This window comes from Chelon labrosus (genome assembly GCF_963514085.1).
Source record: "Chelon labrosus genome assembly, chromosome: 2".
NCBI lineage: Eukaryota > Metazoa > Chordata > Actinopteri > Mugiliformes > Mugilidae > Chelon > Chelon labrosus.
The window spans coordinates 33,621,213-33,643,745 of record NC_140338.1 but is presented as its reverse complement, the minus strand read 5'-3'; the positions used below and the strand labels follow the sequence as shown (position 1 = coordinate 33,643,745).

At 41.9% G+C, this 22,533-nt stretch overlaps 2 protein-coding genes across 6 annotated transcripts; one reads left to right on the top strand and one right to left on the bottom strand.

Moving 5' to 3' along the window:
- The first annotated feature begins 7,637 nt into the window (after positions 1 to 7,637).
- On the top strand, positions 7,638 to 13,410 carry lyl1 (LYL1 basic helix-loop-helix family member). Of its 2 annotated transcripts, none has more exons than XM_084571468.1 (4): positions 7,638 to 7,790; positions 8,818 to 10,375; positions 11,718 to 11,815; positions 12,147 to 13,410. In XM_084571468.1, the coding sequence occupies exons 2-4, from the start codon at positions 9,618 to 9,620 to the stop codon at positions 12,689 to 12,691; spliced, it is 1,401 nt and encodes a 466-aa protein (XP_084427594.1). In that variant the 5' UTR covers positions 7,638 to 7,790; positions 8,818 to 9,617; the 3' UTR covers positions 12,692 to 13,410. The 2 variants fall into 2 exon arrangements, with proteins under 2 accessions (XP_084427594.1, XP_084427593.1); XM_084571467.1 differs by having other exon boundaries at positions 7,639 to 7,790; positions 12,144 to 13,410.
- Positions 13,411 to 15,212: 1,802 nt separating this feature from the next.
- On the bottom strand, positions 15,213 to 22,244 carry LOC311502514 (uncharacterized protein). Of its 4 annotated transcripts, none has more exons than XM_084564771.1 (8): positions 22,100 to 22,244; positions 19,669 to 20,000; positions 19,290 to 19,400; positions 18,713 to 18,835; positions 18,034 to 18,346; positions 17,869 to 17,928; positions 17,374 to 17,729; positions 15,213 to 17,203 (listed from the first exon to the last, which is right to left on the bottom strand). In XM_084564771.1, the coding sequence occupies exons 2-8, from the start codon at positions 19,996 to 19,998 to the stop codon at positions 15,623 to 15,625; spliced, it is 2,874 nt and encodes a 957-aa protein (XP_084420897.1). In that variant the 5' UTR covers positions 19,999 to 20,000; positions 22,100 to 22,244; the 3' UTR covers positions 15,213 to 15,622. The 4 variants fall into 4 exon arrangements, with proteins under 4 accessions (XP_084420897.1, XP_084420896.1, XP_084420898.1 ...); XM_084564770.1 differs by having other exon boundaries at positions 22,104 to 22,244; XM_084564772.1 differs by lacking the exon at positions 22,100 to 22,244 and adding an exon at positions 21,009 to 21,335.
- Between the last annotated feature and the right edge of the window lie 289 nt (positions 22,245 to 22,533).

The window sequence follows — 22,533 nt, the reverse complement described above, 5'->3', positions numbered from 1 at the left end:
AAGCATGCCTTAAAGACTTAAAGGCTTGGATGACTTGTAACTTACAATGATCAGGCATAACCTCTTATATTCAATCATTACGACAGCTAAATCACCTGTGATAGAACTGCTGTCACTTACAGCTTTATTTATATTCATTCTCAAGCTGTCATGTAACATCATCAGCTATATGTTGTATTTGTATCATCATCAGATTCTACATGTACGCTTTAGTCAGATGTATGTATCTATGACAGATGTATGTTTATCTCGTTCCTCCCGCTGATCTCTTCTCTTCTCTGTCTGTACCCGGCCAGCCTCATGCAGATGGGTCCCTCCATATGAGCTGGGTTGTGCTCAAGGTTTAATCCTGTTTAAAGGGAGTTTTTCCTTGCCACCATCGCTTTTGTGCTTGCTCTGGGGGTTTCAGGCGAGATTTTGTAAAGTGTCATGAGACAATTTGTATTGTTATTGACGCTATTTAAATAAAAGTGAATTGGAAAATTAAAATTGATTCATCCAAATGTTCACATGATGATGAAAGTGGCTTTACCATCTCAGGGAAATTTAACAGAAACAATTGTAACATAGATTTTTAGATCTAGATAAAAAAGCAAACTTTGCAGCCCTCATCTAGAACAAATAATCAAGTCCAGAGTGTATGTTGAATTAGCTGTGAAAAGTAAGGGAGAAAGTGGAAAAGTGATGCTATGTTTCCTATTACTCCAGGATGGGGGTTTGACAACAGGGCCTTCCGCTACGCTGTGAACACACCAGTGGAATTTGGAAAGCCACAGTGCTGATGATGAGAAATATGGGAAAGGAAGACACAATATGCTGTTGTTCCACACATCATGATCCAGAACACACATGCATCATGACATGTATGTTTAGTGACAATCACAAACTCAGCCTTCCACATATGCTCAGTTAATAACATATGCTTGGCACACATTCATGAACTGTATATCCACATACACACTAACAAAGGCTATTGTCAATGCTCATCTCATATGGAAATATTTGTAACTGTGTTGTCAGACCTGGAAGTGGATGTGAGTTGGCTGTTTGAAAAGCCACAGTGGCGTCGTAAAGTTCGGCACGTAGTGACGCTTCGGAGTCAAAGGTCAGCCTGAGGCCCGGAGGTCAAATGAGTCAGACACAATGAGCGTCTCTGGTCCTCCCCTCAGCTCTGTCATCTCATCTTTCCTGACTTTATATTTGGTTAAAATGACAATGAAAAATCTCTAGCCAGAGCGCTTCTACACTTGATTATAGATGTTACTCTTTTACATTCACTGAGCAATCAGGTTCTCCTTGTTTAATTTATGTTTGAAAATACACCACACTGGACATTCATTATTACGTATATACTGAGCTAGTCTCACGTAAGATAAGGTAAGAGTTAAAAAAAAAACAAAAAACAAAAAACACATGAGGTAGAAGTTGTGAGGGCTGATACATATTATATAGGCATCATGAATATTCGGAATACTGACAGCTCCAATAGGACAATCGCACTTGAGAAGACCAAATACGAGTTATAAAGTAAAAGATAAGCAGTATTCCTGAGAAACAGATAGATATATTGTCTTGAGGAAGTAGGTGGTCCTTTAGGAGTGGAGTCACCCAGCAGCAGTTAAGATTAAAGAGTCTGATTGCTTCTGGGACATAAGGCCTCTGGTAGCACTTTTTCTTACTCTGTGTGCAGCACTCTCTGACTGAAGGAGCTATAGGACCCAACAGTGTCATATAGGGTGAGAGGAGTTGTTCAGGATGCCACATCCTTCTCTCACTCATCTGCTCCACTGAGTCCAAAGGACAGCCCAGAACGGAGCAGACCCTCTTTATCAGCTCAAATAATGATCCTTCCACGGGCAAGTAAATATAAAAAACATTGAATGTTGAGTGAAAATATTTTATCTTGCTGAAAAAGTTGCATTCAAATAAAAAAAAATATGTTTTTGGTTTCATTTCATGCTCCATTGTCTAATTGAATATGCAAATACTTGTTTGACTCATCTGAAAACTTTATATATAACATATTAACAGCTGAAACTGAAACTTAAATGATCACTTGTCTCAAAAAGTCTAACCAATCACATAAAGCATAAGCCAAATACTTTCTAGTCAACTGACAGGTCTAAGAGAGTAATATTTACCTTGTTATTCTCAGGATCAGTCAATATTTTCCTCCAGTATTCTCCTCACATAATATATGTGGTCTTCCATCGAAACGTATGGATTATGCTTGCACTGCAGAGTGATCCTGCAGTCAAATATCGTTGCAGGTTTGTGTGTTTTACATTCTTGATTTGAGTACCTCACAGTACTGTTCCACTTCTCTGGCTCCTGTGCAACTGTTGATGTGGAATGTACACTATGTGCGCAATCAAGGAAACTATTGATTGAGCCCATTATGCTCTGATTAGCTCGCCGACCACGCTCTCCTTCCCAGTTGGGTGAGTCTGTTCTGATACAGGAGGCAAAAAGGAAACCCTTCACTCCTACCTCCCCATGATCTCGTAAATTATGCTTCGACATATACATACTTTACATCTCAAATCTTCCTCGACCAAAGCCTCCACTCAGTAGGATTTCATATATTAAAAATGTATATTGTATAAATGTGAGTTTGGGGCTTCTTTTTTCTCACATCTGTGGCTTTGGCAGATTTCCTGTTTGGAAGAAGGGCACACCAATCACCCCAATCTACCCCTATGCCCATCCCAGTACCCCACCTCTCTCCCCTACTAACCCCTCCCCCACCCACAACCCTGCCCCAATCTTCTCTGCCAAACCAGGAAGTGTGCACAGGAAACAGCTGTCCCTCACGTCCGCCTGCTCGCCCCAGACCAGGTGCATCCTGGGAACGGAGTGATGTGTGACCGAGGACATGTGGTTGACACTGTATGAGATGCCGTTACAGTAATCACAGTCACCGTGAACTTTACACTGGCAGAAGATAAGGCTCCTTGCTAATATTTTGTGATAACATTTGCTGAAGAAAAAAAATCCTCAGAAGATAAACAAAATAATATGATCTGCTTCAGATCAAGAGAATACAATCACATTATTGATTTTCCTGAAATGTACACACTATTCATATGTGTTGTGGCTTCAGATGGGGCTGCATGAAATCTGATGAATCAAAATATGGAATGTATGGGATAAACAGATAATATTGCTGCTTCTGCTTCTATGTCGGACATTACTGTAGGCTAAAGGTGAAATGTTAAACCAGTTGTTACATTTAACACCAGTTTCAGGTAAAAGCAGCATTGTCATATATGTAACCGAGCTTTTACACCTGCTTAAAACTGCTTAAAACTCAGTAAGAGTTAATATAATTTAATTTTTGTGTTTATTTATTTATTATATTTCACTACATTGGTTCTGAGAGTTTCTAGTTCCCTACCCATTAAATAGGCTATGTGGTATGACCATTGTACATTACAAAAATTACAACAAGTAACAATTATTACTGTAATCTTGATACAGTAACCCTTTTACCCTGCCGAAGTCGTCATTGTCTTCGGTATATATATTTTGCCAAATTCCGTGCTACTGTGACAAGGAAATTTCCCATAAACATGTCTTATGTCTTATATTCTGCACATTTTCTGTACAGATTGTAAAATAATCTGTATAGTTACGTGTATAAGGTGGTGATACTTATTCAACCATGTACCCATTCCTTTTTTTCTCCTGAACGTATGTTTTGTCTGATTTAACAGATGCATTCAGTAATTTACATCACAATGTTTTCCAGAAGAAAAGTCACTAACTGTTATTTTTATATGTCACAACAGCACGTAACATGTGTTTGCTCACGTAGGGTTTCCCAGTGTTGTGTTCTGTGTTGTTATACATTTCCTGTACTGTTTTTCCAGTTTGCTAATTCTTTCCACAATCGTGCTTTAATCAAACACTTGCTGAGTCTGGATGAAGTAGATCAGGTCTGTGTAACCATTAATGTAGGTAGCTATGATCAGATTCAAGGCTTGCAGTGTAATCCCATCCTCATGTTTTCTCCTAAATCTCTTCATAAACCAAAACTCGCCTTGCTGTCTGTACCGTGTCGGGATGGCCAGTCTCCAGGACAATCAGGAAAAATAAACAGAGTCGACATCTGCCACAGCCAAGAAGGAGAGAGAGAGAGAGAGAAAGCGAGAGAGAGAGCGTCTGTTCCGGCCAGCTCTCGCAACATTGTTTGTCACTTTCTCCATGAAATTCACTGCGAATATTGCCTCAAACAATTAGGTTCCAGTGATCCTTATCGCCTGCCACACAATAGTGTTTACATGATGTGAAGGAAATGTGGCCATGGAGCTCATTTTAGGGAGTGTGTATGTGTTTTTTTGTTCGTGTGCATGTCCTCACAGCATGTTGATTTGATTTTGAAGACATTAAACTCACACAGTTTTCTGTGAATAATGTGTGTATCATTATATTGTGTTTTAAAAGTGCAGAAATGCAGGTATATTTGGAAGGAAACAGAAGCATGTTGACTTTACAAACGCAAACTTGTCTAACATCTTTCGAGGTTTTACAGCTTTACTTGGTCTGTCAGGTCTAATGGGGGCTAATGGCTGGTGCTAATGAGTCAATATGACAAACTTTCTGGGGATCATAGGCATACATCATTTCATTCAACAAAGGCCTTCTAAAAAAAAGCTTGAGAAATTTCTTTTGAGTCTTCTTAATAAAAGATCAATGTAAGAACCCAACTTTTGACTGTGAGATTTTTACCTGTTTTCTGAGGCACTCAGTACTGATGATGACCTCTCTGTTTCCCCCAGATATCTGTCAAAATAGCTTGGTTTGCTCAACCGTGTCAGTTTACAAGTCAAAGTTTCTCACAGTTGATCAGTATGCAAACTAAAGATTTAGTGCAGTTTTGCAACGCTGTTGACCAGGCCTTAATTCTGTTTCCTTTTATATCTGTAACTGTGACACACATACACTCAATACAACTGTCTAATAACACAGTGCTGGTACTTCCTTCAGGTCACAAAAAAGTTTCCACTCCTCATGCAAGCAAGCCAAGCAAGAAGATCTGTTTTATGAACATACACACACACTAATGCACGAAGGCTCCCCCCTCCATACCTCGTCTATTGAGCAGGGTATATTAAGGTAGCCAGGAGGAGGAGGGTGTGACAGTTCCGCTCTGAGATTAAAACAATTCTCTCTTGATTTCTTCCTCACTCAAGTGAAAAGCAGAAGCTGTCTGTTATCGTTTGTTTCTATTATTATTCTCCATTTACTGTTTGAGTGTTCACACGGGGCCTTAAATGAAAGAGGCAACCCTTTCTCCTGGATCTGCTCCGAGGTAATCTGTAGCTCTCTGAGAAGTCAGTGTCTCACCTTAAGAAGGGGAACTCCAACATGTAAAGTAATTTGTTGCTCGCTGGCTTTCATCAGGGTTTCAACAGCAGAAACAAAACTACCAAAGAGACCAACAGCTACCTTGCCACTTTAAGTCTGGCTTATTGTTTTGTATAAATGTTCTGTAAAAATGTTCAGATTTTCGCACTAATTGGTCAAGACATTATTATTGAACATTTATTAAACAAGTATTATTAAAACACCTACTTTTGGTAATTTTTTTGGTGTCCTCTGAAGTGCTTTTATGCTTGTCACATCTTTTCCATCATAAATCTAAACCTAAAATATTGGAATAAAAAAGAAATCTATTTTATTTGAGCCTAATTTTGACCAAAGATTTATTAATAATACAGAACCGTGAAACTGGATAACAGGGGCATATACTGTAAAGCACAGGAATAGCTAATCCCAAAGGATTTCCGTCTGTACCTCGTGTAGCTTTTTATATATTACAGGCAAATTCATGCAGCATGTGCAGGCCCAGTGGTGCCACTACAACGTTATTCTGGCACACAGAGTGTGATCAACTGGAACCCCAGCTGCCGGATGCAAAAAAGTGAGACAACCAATAGATGACACTGTCTGCACTCTGATTCTACACTGAGCATTGTTATTTCACCGTGTTCAGACCCAGCAGTTACTGTTTGGAATAATGATGATGGTAAAGATGACTACAACAAAAACAATAACATTAACAGTGATGATTATGATGATGAAAGCAATGACAGATTTGTTGCTCAGCAAACTGCTCTCTTTCCCAGGACCTTGAAGGTCACGTAACTGTAAAGCCTTTTTTAATGTTTGTGTTTCAGTCTGTCTAAGAAGGAAATGACTGAGTGAATGTAAAAGAAGCGCTGACCCTGAGGTTGAAAGAGAGGTGCAGCGAGAGAGAGCGTTTGGGAAGAAGTGAACAGGAATGGGTGAGGGATAGATTGAGGAAGGAAGTTTGGGAGCTGCTGGAGAGGATGATGACGACTTGTGTGTTGGTCACGAGTGATACAGGTGGGCTCTGATGTCATAGCAGAAACCAGGGATTCACAATGAGACTTAAGTCCTGTGAATAAAGACCATTTGTGTCACAAATATACAAGTGGCAGCAGCTTACGATTATTTTAATTGCTGAATACCCTACAATTGGTTTTGTTTCTACGAAATAAAAACAACCAATCTTTACATTTGGGAGGTTGAAACCAAACGGTATTTGTCATTTTTGTAAATTTCAGATATTCGGTTAAAATAAATTTTCAGTTAATCACCTTAGTTTGTGCCAAATCCACTAAATATAACCTAGAAATACACAGTATGTGTTTGTTCAGGGCTCTCAACACATACTGTGGGATTTTTTTTCTTGCTTATAATCAGCAAATGAGAACAAACTGCAGGCATTTCAAACAAAGATATAACCTTAGGTGATTCCCCCAAGTCACTCGTGGCAGGCAATGCGTACGTATGTCATTTATGCGCAAGTACGAGTAAGCGCCTGCATGTGTGAACTGCCCGCTTGGTTGATATATTGTGATGTACTGTAAGTTCAACTGCAGATATTTTCTTGGAAATAGTCTCTTCAAAGTATGTGATTGACCAGTCTAGTGTATCCTGTAGGTGTGTGTGGGTGCGCGCGCGTGTGTGTGGGTGTGTGTGTGTGCATGTAGGCGTGAACCTGCTTGTGTGCATGAGTGTGTGCGTGTGAGTTGGTATTGGTGCTGGTGGAGGAGGAGGGGAGGTGGAGGTTCCTTATCTACAGGCCACAGGCAGCTTTTGAGGCTCTTATCAGCAGCCACCATATTGTACTAGCACATCCTCTTGTCCAGCAGGGAGCGGAAAACTCTCCTTGCAACATGGTTCCCTCTCTCGCCTGCTCTCTCTCCCTTTTCTCTCCCTCTCTCTCCCACCTCACATTTTGCCAGTACCAGAACTCTGGCAACCAACTAGAGCATTGTGTCTGCTTGGCGAAGAGAGTGAGCGAGGGAAGGTATAGACAGGACAGTGAAAGACATGACATATGGACAGGGGGGACAGATGGCAGAGACCTGCAACATACATCCTTACGCTTTGACTTCATTCAAAGGAGCAACTCCCCAACAGAAAAACAAATATGCACGTGTTTACTGTCTTTTGACCTCCGTCTGACTCCACGTCTTTGCAACTGCTTTTTCGATTTATAACTATTTATCATTTTTCAATCGACTCACCAGAGTATAAGGAGTGTTTCTAGCGGTGTCATTGGCTCCAGTTCTGACACCAGAAATTGACAAGCAAACGCTGACAGGTTGCAGTGGCGTGTGAGCGACCTGAAAGGGGAGGGAGAGAGAGGACGTTAAGCTCTGAGCAGATACAACACATGCGTTCACAGATCACTTGAACTCTGACGGATTATGCATGACAGACAGACTAGCCACGCTGGATGTCATAATGTATCTGTGAGTATTCAAGATTATTTACTGTTTCTAATTTAATTGTTTTTTCACAGTACGTGATTGGTCTGCAACCTTTAACATTTATTTCAAATAATCATACGAATAATACCGAATATTTTAAAAACATTTCTGTCAAATGTGCCATGTCACATGCTGCATTAATAAAGTATTTAGTGTCTGTAAAGAATACTATATATATATATATATATAATTCTGTTGAAGATTTAGATTTAGGACATTCAGTAGTAGAGATTACCATTAATGAATATCAGTTTGTTGGATGGCCATTTTTTTACTTACTGCTGTTTAAATAATATAATTTGTGACAGTTTATTGGTTTCCTTAAATATCCAGTACATTTAAATACTAATGCATGGCAGAAACATAAATGAATTAGAATTGCTGTGATATGAATGATCTCAAAATGTGTGCATTTGTTTTCATCAAGCTTTCGTCAAACAAATGTATTGCTATGTGTGGCTCACTTAAAAACTGCCAAATATTTCCTCTACTTCAGTGCGTTCAGTGCCCTTCTTTAAGGTTGCATTTAACAAGATATATTTATGTAATGTTAAATATAACTTTGCCGCAAAATAATATTATTTAAAACCACCCGCAAGTGTCCTTACACATCATCGCAAAACAGGGAACTGTCCAAAATAAAGTCACGGCCACTAGAAAAGACGAAACAGGAACAATTGCGATTGCAAAACTTGAGAAATCATCAGAACTTCACACTCAGCAGCACAGAGCACACACAAATGTTTCTATTTGTATTCTATAAGTGAACCAGCAGATGTACTTGGTTTCCAGCATTTTGAAATCAGTTTCCATGAATTCAGATTTTAAACGATAGATGAGCTTACACTAAGGAAACCTCAAAAAATGACTACTATTAAATTTTAGCACAAGCTGTTGCGGTGCTCATGTGCAAACTGATCTTTGGGCACATTTTCAAATCCCATTGCCATTTCTAAATATACACAGTATATCCTGGGTTAATTTGTTTTCTTTTTCTTTTGTTCAACAGTCTCTTTGATATGAATCCAATCTCCAGCAATCTGGGACGTTTTGAATCCATAAAAGGATTTTGACTCACATCCTAAAAATACACACAGACAGCTAGACGAACAGACTCATTAAGGACAGCCACTGGAGACTCATTGAAAACCTAGAATTTGCTTCTCAGGATGCTCTGTAAGAAAAGCACAGACGTCCAGATCACATCAAATTGCAATGGCTGCCTCTGCTGTGTACTAGACCCAGAGACACAAGCACAATGTTCTACTGAGTAAATGAATACAAGCTCACTTTAACTTTACAATTAGAGTTGTACAACAGCCTCCAGAGGCAGGAATAATGGGTAATAAGTGTGTAAAGAATTTAAATATCTGTTTTCTCCGGATCTGAATCAAGCATGTAATCAAAGAAGATGTTACATGCTGTATGGACAAATTTGGGGTACTTAGCTGAAGAAAATAAAACTGACTAGAGAAGGATCAGAGGGGTGGTCTGCAAGCTGACACTCATAAGTGTAGGAGCAGAACAAAATCTACATTTCACGTGAGACAGAAAAACAAAAATATAGCAAAATCTGAAGAAAAGCAAAACAAAGAAAAGAAAAATTAATTCTTAAGTTGTCTTTATGGAAAAGACTTAAACACTTTGCCAGGAGAGGCTTAAAGGGCTCTGTCTGACTATCTGCGGGAGACATGGACACATTAGTCTTCAAAGTCACATAAAGACACCACAGGCCTGAGACACACACTGGGCAGCCGAGAGGAACAAGAGCTTGAGAGTGACGTGGTTTCCCCACGAGACTTTACCACCATGATGGAGAAGATGAATGCCCCTGGCCCACCTGCCTCACCTCATGAGCTACCTCGCCCATCTTCCTCCTCTTCATCTTCCTCATCTTCCTCCTCTCCCTCGTCCCCATCCTGTGCATCTGTGGAGCAGCACAGTCCCCTCCAGAGCCAGACTTTAAGTAGCCCACATTCAACTAACAAGGCTGGGCACAAGGGACACACGGACGCCCCTACCTCTGGCTTGATTCAGTCCCCCATCACCCCAACAATGGCGTTAACCAGTCACCCATCAGATACAGCTGCTGCACCTGAGCCCATCGCCATGGAGATGGAGGAAGAGGAGGAGGAAAAACTAGGGGGGCCAAAGAGCACCACTGGCCCCACCGCTTCAGCCAACGGGTCTCCAACTCTTTCTTCTCCACCTCCTCTCCTCCCAGCACCAGCCAAGACTTCCCCATGCACTCTCCCCCCTCCAACCTCCACTGCAGCCTTCCCTTCATCCTCATCATCCTCACCCCTTCCTCCCAATATTCCAGTCATCAGCCTTGGTCACAGCAAGCCCCCTCTCCCACTCTTGAGCACCCCTTTGACTACCCTCCACCCAATTCCCAACCTCTTACATGGGCACCATGGGGACGTTCGCCGCAGCCAGCTAACCTGCCTGCCTGTGGTCGGCCCTGGTGCTACTGGGTCTTCTGGAGGTCCTGGGGTCCCCTCGCCTGCCTCTTCAGGGCACATGTTGGCTCAGCAGTACCTGCCTGCACACCCCTTCTTCACCAGGTGAGAATTGTCAGATTTAAATTCATTAAGCATCTCATAATTTTGTCTCCGTGTTTTTTGTATCTTCTCTGGATGGTTCACTACATTTGGATTCCTAAAGAGTCAAAGCGGACCAAGCTATGAGGGAAAAGAAACGACTGTTGATAAATCAGACAGTTTTACTTCTTTGTTCTTTTGGTCCCATCCCCACAAGAAGCAAACACATATATAGGGGGATAAATAATTCTGGAAATTTGATTTGATGCAAAAATAATTGTCATTACAGTTGAGTTGTTGAATTACAGTTAATGTTGAAACTTCAGCTCCCAATGGAGCCTTGTGCAGTTTACAGTTATGAAACAGACAATCCCACACACTTATTCACCTCCGTTTCACCGGCCTGCAAACGGATGTGGACAGCTAAACTATAAAACCTACTATGATATAGCTTCCTGAGATATTACTAGTGATGTTGATGCTGATAACAATGCCAAGTTTCTGTTTCATATGAAACCTCAACTGTTGGGATTTCTTGGCTTCCCATCATGAATAATGGCAACTGCACTGCACTGTGTGAAAACGACAGCAGGATGTGAGCTGTTACAAAGGGTTAAACATCACATTTCTCACACTAAATTTTCTCAACAGAAAATTTGGTTTCTGAATGTGAGTTTAATCATTTAATGGTCTTTGTGTGCCTTCATTGCCAAAGGATATCTCTTTTTGAAATTTTACATTCAGTTTCTAATTACAGCTAAATTTAGACATTAAACTGAAAAACGGCAACCAAACAGAACTCTTAAGCTCTTCAAACTCTTTTTGGGCTTGAGGAATTGGCAGCGCCTAGCTTACTCTCATGAAGAAAGGGTCTCATTTGCAGTCTTTATCAAAGCCCTCCTGCTGTTCATCTATTCTCTACTCCAAAAAAGTAGTTCAGCACAGTTTCTCTAACAGTAGAGCATCCACTGTATAAAAAATGGGACTTCTTTCACAGTGAAAACATCTATGACTTCCCCATCTGTTATGGAGGTCTGGGAATACGATTCTCTCCCTTCTTTTCTGTGGTTTGTTTGTAGCAGGAAACATTGATCTCTTCCATCCCCCTGATGTAGAATCAGCTATAATGAGCTTGGGCTAACACTCTGCATGCACACTCAATCAACGTCACCGCCATAATCACACCTCCATTAATGGCTTCCTCCATCTTCTTCCTTTCTCCCTCCCTGATTTCTCTCAACTTAGTGTAATATAAGAAAACCACCTTTTCTTTTTTTATCTCCAGCTACATTTTCATTCTAGTGTCATTGTGGATGTGCTTACAAATTATCTCCATTTTTTTTTTTATATATCTATATTTTTTTAGTTCTTACCTGGGCCCTTCTGGAGGAAGCTATGGTGTCATCAACAACAGTCGGATTAAGAGGAGACCCTCATCACACTTTGAGGTGGAGATTAATGAATGTGAGTTCCCGTGTGACCAAATTATTTAAAGGACTACTGATATTCTGTATTTGTTTCCCACCATGCCCTTTTAAAAAAAAAATCCAAACCAAGACTGTGTTAGTCCATTTCTCAGCATTTTTCTGTTTCAGTTTTCATACTTTATGCAACTTCCAGCTCCATAAGCAACATTGTTCAAACGGGGTAAAAGTAGCAGTTTTTCACTGAGCAACTTTAACTCTATTGCAGAGAGAAATCAGGGTTGTAGAATGCATGGCTTGTTTTGACAATGAGAAAAAGATCTATCAGCTTATTATTCAAGGTCTGGTACACTTTTATGTATTTCCAGCAGGCCCGCCTCAGAAACTTGCCCGTCGTGTCTTCACCAACAGCCGTGAGCGCTGGCGACAGCAGAACGTGAACGGGGCTTTCTCAGAGCTGAGAAAACTCATTCCCACACACCCGCCAGACAAGAAGCTCAGCAAGAATGAAATCCTCCGTCTGGCTGTGAAGTATATAAACTTCCTGGTCACGCTGCTCAATGACCAGGTCCAGGACAAGAGCAGGGACTCAGCTGAGGAAGATGGCAAGGATGAGAGCACTTCGTCTGGGTTGGACAGCAACAAACTGAACCCTCTATTCCAGTGCAACACTCCTCCTCCATCTCATTCTGACCCGCCAGCATCAGCACGGCCCTCTATGGCAACCACCCGCAGAGACAGAGACTCAACTGACTCAGTCGTTGCCCTGGCTAACTCCCCGGCAACATCCAGTTGCTATGGAGATACGGACAGTGAGGAAAGCTTTGGGGCTAAGGCCTCTTTGGTGACACATGGCATTCTGGGAAAGGTCAAGGGTCAGATCAGGATGGTGGCAGCAACAAATGATGAGCGGTGACGCCAAAAGACAAAACAAAGCGATGCGCAGCCACTGGGGAGTTTAAATGTCACAAGATGGACATCATCCACAAGATACGAAACGTGTGGTTCTTACTTCAGTCACCCAGTGCGTGAAGAACTATTCCCAAATATTGTGAATAAGAAAAGGATTTTTGGTGGTATTTTAAGATTCTGTGTCTTTTCCAGAATAGTGGAAACATTGAGTTAGCAAAACACCAAACTGTGCTTTGGAACAAGTTGAGTCATGAGACTTCACAGCACATTCAAACCAACGTGGCAGTTTTGCCACCCAAATATGGCCAAACAGGTTCATGAAAGTCTAATCAGACAGTCTCAAGGATTAATAAATATATCCACAAATATTGTGTGTCCAGGAAATTCAGTACATAGTGAATGCCATCCTGTAGTCCTACAGTATAAAAACATTACATCTGTCACTAAGGATAAAAATATAACATTGTGTTCCAGTCTAACTGCCGAAGTTTACATGTAAATAATCAGAGTTGCCTCAGCGCAGTCACGAAATGAGTGGAAAAGACTGCAACATACTTCACTGTGCTTGCAAAGAAATGCATGGCGTGCATTCATGATTCAGCGTTGCCATTTTTAATGTTCCTCCTGTTGTTGTCAGAGAAGCAGGGCCGATGGTCCCACCCTGACATTGTGACACACTTGTACCAGACAGAAATAAAGTGTGTTTTAGTTTGCTGTTCCTTATTTGACATCCTCTTACTGTGCTCCTAAGACTGCTCTTTGTCAGCATGATTTCTCAACACATCCAAGTATTTTTGCTGCTCTCAGTTTAGGAAACATTTCTGTATCCTCAAAGTGTTCAGTCAGCGTGAGAATATTTTTTAAAAAAGCAAAGTGATTAGAAATATTTAACGATCAATGGACATTCTCCTCATATAAATAGCATGCACATGTGTCCATATGTTCATAACTCACCGTAACAAACCTGTCACCACACACTGGGCTGAATGGCCAAGGCCTATGTCCATGGTGCTTGTGTTGTGCAAAAGAATGACAGATTGATAATGGGGCTTTTAACAAGGAAGCCAAAAACAACAACACCAGCGGAAAAAAATAAAAATAAATCACTGACGTTTTGGTGACAATCCCAGCAACGGAAAACAACCTGTTCCCTCCATAATTTTTCCATCCATAATGGAAAAAAAATCATTTGAGAGAACCATATTCAAACTTTGATGTATAACACCTTTTGTACACAGGAGAGCTTTACTGATGACAGATCATGGGGGGAAAAAATCCAGTTCAAATTTAGAAAATAGAATTTGAGACCACAAGCATTCATGAAACAGAAATTAATTCATTTTTACATGTATGTGTGGTCACATGCAGCAAAATGGAGATGTAACAAAAATATGTATATGACAGTAACAATTGTGGGTGTGTGGTTGTCTTTGAGGGAGGTCAGGGTGGGATGTGGGATGCGGTTAAAGACGGGGTTTGGCGTGGTGGAGAAAAAAGAAAAGTTGGGAGGGTAAGTTGCAGCTGTTGCAGCAGTGCTGTTGTCTCTCTGCATGCATGCTTGCCTCTATCAAGTGGCCAGGAAACGCCAACAGTTAGTGCTGTCTCATTGAAGGCCAACGAGTTTCCTGGAGGAGGGGGTAGTGGCTGTGCATTCATGTTTGTTTGATGGGTGTTTCAACGTGTGGGTTAGCAACATCTGCATGGAAGAAGGGAGAAAGGGGGGTAAAAAAAGAGAGAACAACCTCCAGGATGCTCTGGAAACCCTTATACCCCCGGTTTCGGGATCACACAACAGGAAGAGCTGCTTTCACAACACTGCTATGTCTGCCTCTGCTGTGCCAAGCTGGTGTGTCACCTCCCTGCTTTCTCTGAAACCACAGGGAGTGATTTCAGACTGAGGCAGGGGTCACACAAATTATAGGAGTACTGCAGTGTTCTGCAGCTGCACACACGAATTTATTTTACATAACACAAGGAATTTTTTTTGTTGTTGTTGTTTTTTAAACAATATGTCTATACGTTAGAAATTATAGCAGCACATTCTCAGATGGCTTCCTGGTGTTGGCTTGTCACATCAGGAAAAGTGTAATTGATCGCTAAGAACAGCTGCATTCCAGGTTTGTGTTTTAAGGTATGAAAGGCCTGAAAGGTGCTGGTTTTCACTCATAGATTATTGGGACGTTTAGGTTTTATGTCTGCAGTTTTTATCTGCATTATTTTAGAGTAAATACATTCAGGATAAGGAAACCATGTGGATTGGGGAAACTGGGGTGTTAACCCTCTCTCCTTCTGATACAGGAGGCCAAGCAGGGTGATGCTGGCTGGCCTGGGACACTGAGATAAAGCTGCTCCCTCCACCCCACCTCGTCAAACCCCACGTTGTGCCCCTCTTGCCACCAGTCACACCCACTTACACACAGAAATACCAGTAACCATTTTTTAATGTGTCAAATACAGACTAAACCTCCTACTTGACAACAGCTTAGCTAAGGGAAAAGCTACACAATGCTCAGTACTAAATTACACACAAGAGAAAAAATCAACTTTATTGCAAATGTTCTCAGTGATGCACAGAAAATTGCAGTGTTAAGAAAAACACGTCAGAGTGATGTTCATGAATTTAAACTTTACATTAGAAGATAAAAAGTAAGTAATAATAAATCTTTGGTAAAAACAATAGAACTGCACTGTAATATTTCCTCGTAGAAAGTGGTACGACCTGTGAATATGTTTCATCTGAGTGAACAAGTGTAGTTGAGTTGATATGAAAATGTATCTTCGTGTATCTTCATGTTTTGTTTGTGGTATTCATTCTTTTAGGAAACGTCTCACTTATCGTCCTTTTAACTCTTTATATATTTGGATGGTATTGATTCAGAAGACGTAAAAGGTTTTAACATTTTTTATACATTTTATACACGCTCTATTCAGTTCTTCATTCAGTTTTCAAAGCTTTCTGTCCTTGTTTCAGCACTGAGTCAATGCTGTTGTCAGTTGTCCTCTCAACTTTTCTTGCAGCATCATTTGTCTTTTCTAAAGTGCTTTTGTTGCCGAATTTTCTTCTGCCCACCTCAGTCACTGCAGATCCAGCGGCTGCCCCAACAGCCCCGCCAATCACTCCCCCCAAAAAAACACCGAGCACCAGACCCAGCACTGCACCCCCGATAACTACCATGGGTACCTTTTTAGCAGTGGTTCCAATTTTCTCCCACACGGAACTCTCTGCCACCATTTTGGCCCCTGTTTTGGCACCAGAACCCACTTTACCCCACACTGGACTCTGTGCCACCTTCTTTGCACCAGCACTAATCCCAGAGCCAACTTTCACTGAACTGTCTGCCACCAGTTTTGCTCCTGTTTTGGCCCCAGAACCTACTTTTCCCCACACAGGGCTCTGCGCTAAATTCTTTGTTCCAGCTCCAATCCCAGCTCCGACACGCATGGAACCGTCTGCTACTAATTTGGCCCCTGAACCAACCTTTCCCCATATTGGACTTGCTGTCGCTGCTTTTGCTCCAGATCCCACCCATGCAGAACCATCTACCACTACCTTGGGAACTCTATCTCCTATCGCTTTGGAGACGTGTCCTGCAGTAGCTCCCAACTTCCCCCACGCAGAACTATCAACCACCATCTTCTGGACATTTTGCGCACCGCTGCCGACTGTTCCCCAAACTGGACTGCTTTTCAACTTCTTTGCTCCCTCTTCAACCCATACAGAGCTATCGGTCAACAGCTTGGGCAACTTCTTTGCACTAGTCTCCATTTTCTCCATAATGGAACGAAGAAGAGAAGGGGACATGCTGGAAAGTGTGATAGGAGGAAGGCTTTCGATATTCATGGTGCTTACACTCATCTCTGCCTCATCCCTTGTTTTCTCAATCTCCTCCTCTCCCACTTCCTCTTCTACCTCAGCCACACGCTGCATGTAGCGAGACTGCACCCGCCTTTCAGAGCTGAGCTGTCCAACATATCCATCTCTTTCTTGCTCTAAAGGTTTGCCCCTTCTCTCCTTTGCTATCTCCTTCTGTCTCTGCCTCACTCTATTCTCCGCCTCCTGAAAAGCAGGGGAAGAATAACACTGTCCTCCGGCTTCCTTCACTGTCTGCTCCACCTTCTCTAAAAGCTCCGCCACATTCCTCTTCTCTACCCCATCTCTTCCAGTCTCCATCACATGAAACCTGTCCCCACATTTCTCCACAAGCTTCAACAAATCTCCCCGCTGACTAGCAATGTATGCCTCCACACTGGCGCTCCCTGCCTTCCCACTTGCCCTCAGTCGATCTACGTATGTAAAGAGGACCAATGTGTGTCTCTGGACTGCTTCTGGACCAAAAACAGTCTCCACTGCTCTGAGAGCCTGCAGCTCAGTCTTTGCAGGCTGATCTAGGGGAACGCACAGGAGGAAGATGTGGGGGCCAGGACTGGACAAAGCAACGCAGGAGGAGATTTGAGCCCGCACTTCATCTGGAGTGTGCTCCGTATTGAACCAGTCAGGGGTATCCACCACTGCCACCTGCAGGTCAGAGATAAGCAATGAAAAGAGTTGATTCTTGAGAGAAGTGCCAGATTATAATGTTTTAGGACACAAGAAGAAGGCCTTTTCAAGCACTGGCAGTGACATGTGCTGAAATGAGTGAAAAAAATTAAAGCAAACAACGTCTTTATAAATTTTAACACACTTACCCATCTTCCTTCAACCAGTGCCTTCTTTTTCTCACACTCCCGAGTGATTGCTGTGAGGCTGTCTGGATGTGAGTCAAACGCTTCTTTCCCCAGTATGATGTTGCCAGCTGCACTCTTCCCTGCTCCAGATCGCCCAAGTAACACCAAACGAACCTCTGGATAGCTTGAGGAAGATGAGATGAGATCATCACTGCCCTTATGCGGTGATAAGGGTGGTGATGAGTGCGCTGAGAAAGAAGAAGAATCAGCCAAGGTTGGCGAGGAGAGGGAGGAGGAGGATAAGACGGGCGAAGGAGGAGAAGCGGTAGGTGACGCCTCAGGTAAGCTCTCTTCAAAGCTGTTGATTCTGTGGTGAACTGAAAAACACCAGGTGAAATCCATATTCAGCAAAAAGGAAAGTCAAAATATTGAAATACTTTATGAACACCCAATATTACAGAAATGAACTCTTGTTGATTTTGACAGTATATGAGACAGTGAGGTTTTGTAACTTACGAGGGGAGGTGACTTTCGGAGTTGATTTCCTCACAGGAATTTGTGAGAGTATAGCTCCATCTACAGAAACAAAACAGAGCTGTACTCATTTCCTGTTCACGGTGATGCAGAACAATTCTGGGTACAAAAATAGGATGCAGGACACAGTCACATTTTGACATTTACCTGTGTTTAGACTGAAACCGGGCGTTCCGTCCAACACGTCATCATGCAGCTCTGAATGCGACTGCTGCTCCAGTGCAGGAGCTGCATGAAGCTCGTTAGACACTTGGCTCACACGCACACTTTCATCTCTTTCTTCTCTTCTAACCCTCCCGTCTAAGCTGTTTGCCTCCATTGTAGCCCTTCTCTTCTCTTCCTTCTGCGCTCTGTAACTTTCCATCAGTTCTCGCTTCCGTTCTTCGACCCGTTTCTCCAGCTCTCTCTCCTGCACCGTTTTCATGTAGAATACCCCATTTGTGTGCACCATGCTGTCCACCTGTCACACAGATAAACAAATATTAACTTCAGGAATTATAAAAGTGACATTTCATTCGCAAATTGTGGGGTCATTTCCTAAATGAATTCTTCTGTTGGTAGGTGTGAGTATGAACATGAAACAGTGTGGAGTTGGAAAAAACAGCTTGCATGTCTCAGAGGACACTATTAAAATGAAGAGCTCTAACACAAGCACGGTGAATAAAACATAATGCTGCTTTTCCAGAATCTCAAAAACGTTTAGCAATATCTACGATACCTAATTTTAAATATTCATATATATGCACAAAATGGACTCAAAAGTGAGGTATACGGATGCACAAGCAAACTCTGTACTGACACTGCACTGTGGCTTTCTGCTGCTTACCTTCTCCAGCAGCTTACGGACCTGCTCCCTGTCCTGCCTCTGACGATTATTGAAGATATGGTATCTCCCACCACAACTCTCAATCATCTGCCTCAGGCCTGGGTGTTCTTTCTGCAGGTGTTCCTGGGGGGAATAAATGGTCTTCGTTAAACAATATCCGATTATTATTTTAAGAAAGGGGCAAGTAAATGGTCTTGAATTTATATAGCGCTTTTCTACCTATTGCTACTCAAAGCGCTTTACAGTCACAATGTCACATTTAACCCCTCGTTCACACAAGCACACACACATTCACATACCAGTGCCATGCACTGGGAGCAACTTGGGATTCACTGTCTTTGGCATGTAGTCCATGTTCCTGGGCTCAAACTGCTAACCCTTTGGTTCGTGGACAACCTGTTCTACCTACTGAGGCACAGCCACCCCAGTACTTATTGGACTTATTGCATTGTCAGCAGTCAAATGTAAAAATAGATGTAAATGCCTGTCCTCCTTCTTCAGTGTTTTACCAAAGTATTATGCAAATGACTTTATTCATTCTAAAAGATGACCTGAAACAGGTGTACATCTCTAATACCTCCATTGTTTTTCCCATCAAGTAATCCCCGCAGGTCAGCAAGACCAGAGTGTGATCCAGCACCTCCTTCCCAAATACTTCCTTCAACATTGCAGGCACATGACACTCTAGCTGTGAACAAAAGAGAAGATGGGACAGGAAAATAAAACAGAATTGTTATAATATTGTCAAAATATTCTAGTGGACAAATTCACTGCTGACCTGTTTGAAAACCTCATACTATATCCTAGTTACTTATTCTTCACTGTAGTTTCTTTATCAAAAATGTTATACATTAGAAAACAGAGGTATGCGATTATCATTTCTTTATTCTTTTCTTTGAGCGCCATCAATTATTTGCAGACGACAAACACAACTGGAAAGGCAAACAGACACTAACCTCTGTGAACTGGCAAATAGGCACCAGCAGCAAAACAGCATGTGGGCCTGTTGCCAGAGTCATTGCTCGCTCTGTCTCCTTCCTAACGCTGTCTTCCATCTTGCCACCATTCCAGTACCATCTTGGTGCCTCCACCAGGGTCACATTCCTGCCCTCGGTGATTCCCTGTCGCAGCTGGCAGGTCCGGGAGGCGCTGGGAGAGACGGGGGACAGCTGACTCAGGATGGTGTCTGCTGATGCTGTCTTTCCACATCCTATGTTCCCCAACAGAACCATTCTCAGGTCTGGGAGCGAGGAACCATTATAGCTCTCTCTTAAGTGTTCACTCATACCTGACACAAGAGAAAAGGAAGAGGTCAGATGTGCTATATGGATGTAATTCATAACCCTAAGACGGCTGGTGTTATTTGGTAGGGAGCTGCACACGCTAAACAAAAACAATGTTGTTTTCATACCTGAGCTGTGGCTTAGCTAGAGGTTTGTCTCGAAGGGCCTTTAGTATAAAACCACATGTAAATATACCTGGAAAAACTGGACTAGCAGGGTAGGCTTGGTTGGGTTACTGTAAAATACAAAAAAAAAGTTGCCACCTGGATTTAACTAAGCAAATAGGTACAAGCCTCCTATTGGATAATTACTGAATGGACAATTATCTTTCAGCTGGCAACAAGTTATTTAATCCCAAATGATGCAATGAGTAGCTTCTCATCTTAAACAACCATGTTGAAAGACACATCCCGTGGTTGTGGAAAAGATGTTAGTCTGTTTGAGAAGGGTCAAATCATTGGCATGCATCATGCATACATCTAAGGAGATTGTAGAAACTACTAAAATTGGGTTAAAACTGTCCAACTCATTATTATAAGCTGGAATTATAGTGGGGAACCATTGTCTTTGAGGATGAAATGTGGTCGGGAAAAAGTCCTGATTGATCGTGATCGGCGATCACTTAAACAAAGTTTGGTGATATCAAATGGAAGAAAAACAACAGTAGAACTCAGGGCTATGTTTAATAGTGAAAGTAAGAGCATTTCCACATGTACAATGCGAAGGGAACTCAAGGGATTGGGACTGAACAGCTGTGTAGCCTTAAGAAAACCACTAATCAGTGAGGCTAACTGGGAAAAATGCCTTCAGTGTGGTCTGATGAGTCCAGATTTACCCTGTTCCAGAGTGATGGGCGCATCAGGTTAAGAGAGGCAGATGAAGTGATGCACCCATCATGCCTAGTTTCTACTGTACAAGCCTGTGGGGGCAGTGCCATGATCTGGGGTTGCTGCAGTTGGTCAGGTCTAGGTTCAGCAACATTATGTGTCCAAAGAATGAGGTCAGCTGACTACCTGAATATACTGAATGACCAGGTTATTCCATCAATGGATTTTTTCTTCCCCGATGGCACGGGCATATTCCAAGATGACAATGCCAGGATTCATGGGGCACAAATTGTAAAAGAGTGGTTCAGGGAGCATGAGACATCATTTTCACACATGGATTGGCCACCACAGAGTCCAGACCTTAACCCCATTGAGAATCTTTGGGATGTGCTGGAGAAGGCTTTGTGCAGTGGTCAGACTCTCCCATCATCAATACGAGATCTTGGTGAAGAATGAATGCAACACTGGATGGAAATAAATCTGGAGACATTGCAGAAGCTTATTGAAACAATGGTGGCAACTTTTCTTTTGGCCAGGCAGTGTATGTATGTATGTGTGTATGTGCGTGTGTGTGTATATATATAAAATTATATGTTATAATATTTTACTACCTAAATATTATTTTGAGTGCATCTGATATAGGGGAAAACTCCTTAAATATCTCCTCTGTTCCTATAGCATTAGAGTTTTTGAATTGTTGGACACACAATAATTTCCATTCTGTTGTATTCTTTCTGCTGGTTCACCTGTTGCGCATGAGTGAACAAGAACGAAGATAAATGATAATGTCTGAGCTTTAACTTCCTGAAGCTTTAATTCCACTGAAACCTTCCTCTGTTCTCACCGCATGCCTTTTATGTCTCAGTAGGTTTTATGCACCACACCTTGCCAGTCCTGTTGAGCCAGATTCTGCCAGGATTTTTATCTCTGAATCGATATGCAAAAGTCATGATACATCTACCTATGAATGCATACTAAAATAAGTCCTGAACATACGGCAAGTTCACTGTAACACAACATATTAGTGTAGTGTTTCATAAATACTGTGCACATTTAGCACTAAGATGAAACTCTGCTATTACTATTAATGGACATAAACTAGATGACAGGCAAGTTTTAATGTTCAAAGCTGACATAACACTTCCTTGATTTTCACAGACGGTCCACATTATTTGACACCAGTTTATTGCTTGCAACAAATAGTAATAGTAAACACAATTGATAAACTTCAACTACATTTCATAAATAAGTACATTATTTAAGAAATAAGAACATACTTACTGGTGAGAGTGCTCACTGTGTTGGAGCTGTCTTCATGTGTCTCCTCTCAGTACTCCGTGCAGTTGGATTATGTCGCTCATCCAGACAACTTAAGTACATGTCTGTCCCCAGTGGACAAGTAAGAGCCAACTCAGGTGAGGTTCTTAGTTTCTCACCACTCCCAGCTTTCAGCCCACGAACACATGAACGCACTCGTAAATACTTTGTGCACAACAGGTTTCTCTACCCGCAGGCTGCTGAACATTCCAAGATGGGGTGTTGGAGGTGTATGTGAATCATTCAGTCTTTATTTGCCACGCCTACTAAGTGTCAAAAAGGCATGGTTGTCTGTCAAAGACAGTTAATTTCATGGTTTATAGTTGCTAAGAGCTTGCAGACTATGTCAATATTTTGTTGTCAGGCACAATTAGGACTAAAGGCATGTCCCACA

Excerpts from the sequence above, each read along its gene's own strand:
- lyl1 (XM_084571467.1), top strand. The coding sequence starts at position 9,618 with ATGATGGAGAAGATGAATGCCCCTGGCCCACCTGCCTCACCTCATGAG. Across the intron at positions 10,376-11,717 it reads GCACACCCCTTCTTCACCAG|TTCTTACCTGGGCCCTTCTG; the intron begins GTGAGAATTGTC and ends ATATTTTTTTAG. Across the intron at positions 11,816-12,143 it reads TGAGGTGGAGATTAATGAAT|CAGGCCCGCCTCAGAAACTT; the intron begins GTGAGTTCCCGT and ends ATGTATTTCCAG.
- LOC311502514 (XM_084564769.1), bottom strand. The coding sequence starts at position 20,121 with ATGAAAACAACATTGTTTTTGTTTAGCGTGTGCAGCTCCCTACCAAAT. Across the intron at positions 18,347-18,712 it reads TCCGTAAGCTGCTGGAGAAG|GTGGACAGCATGGTGCACAC; the intron begins GTAAGCAGCAGA and ends TCTGTGTGACAG. Across the intron at positions 17,929-18,033 it reads CGGTTTCAGTCTAAACACAG|ATGGAGCTATACTCTCACAA; the intron begins GTAAATGTCAAA and ends TTGTTTCTGTAG.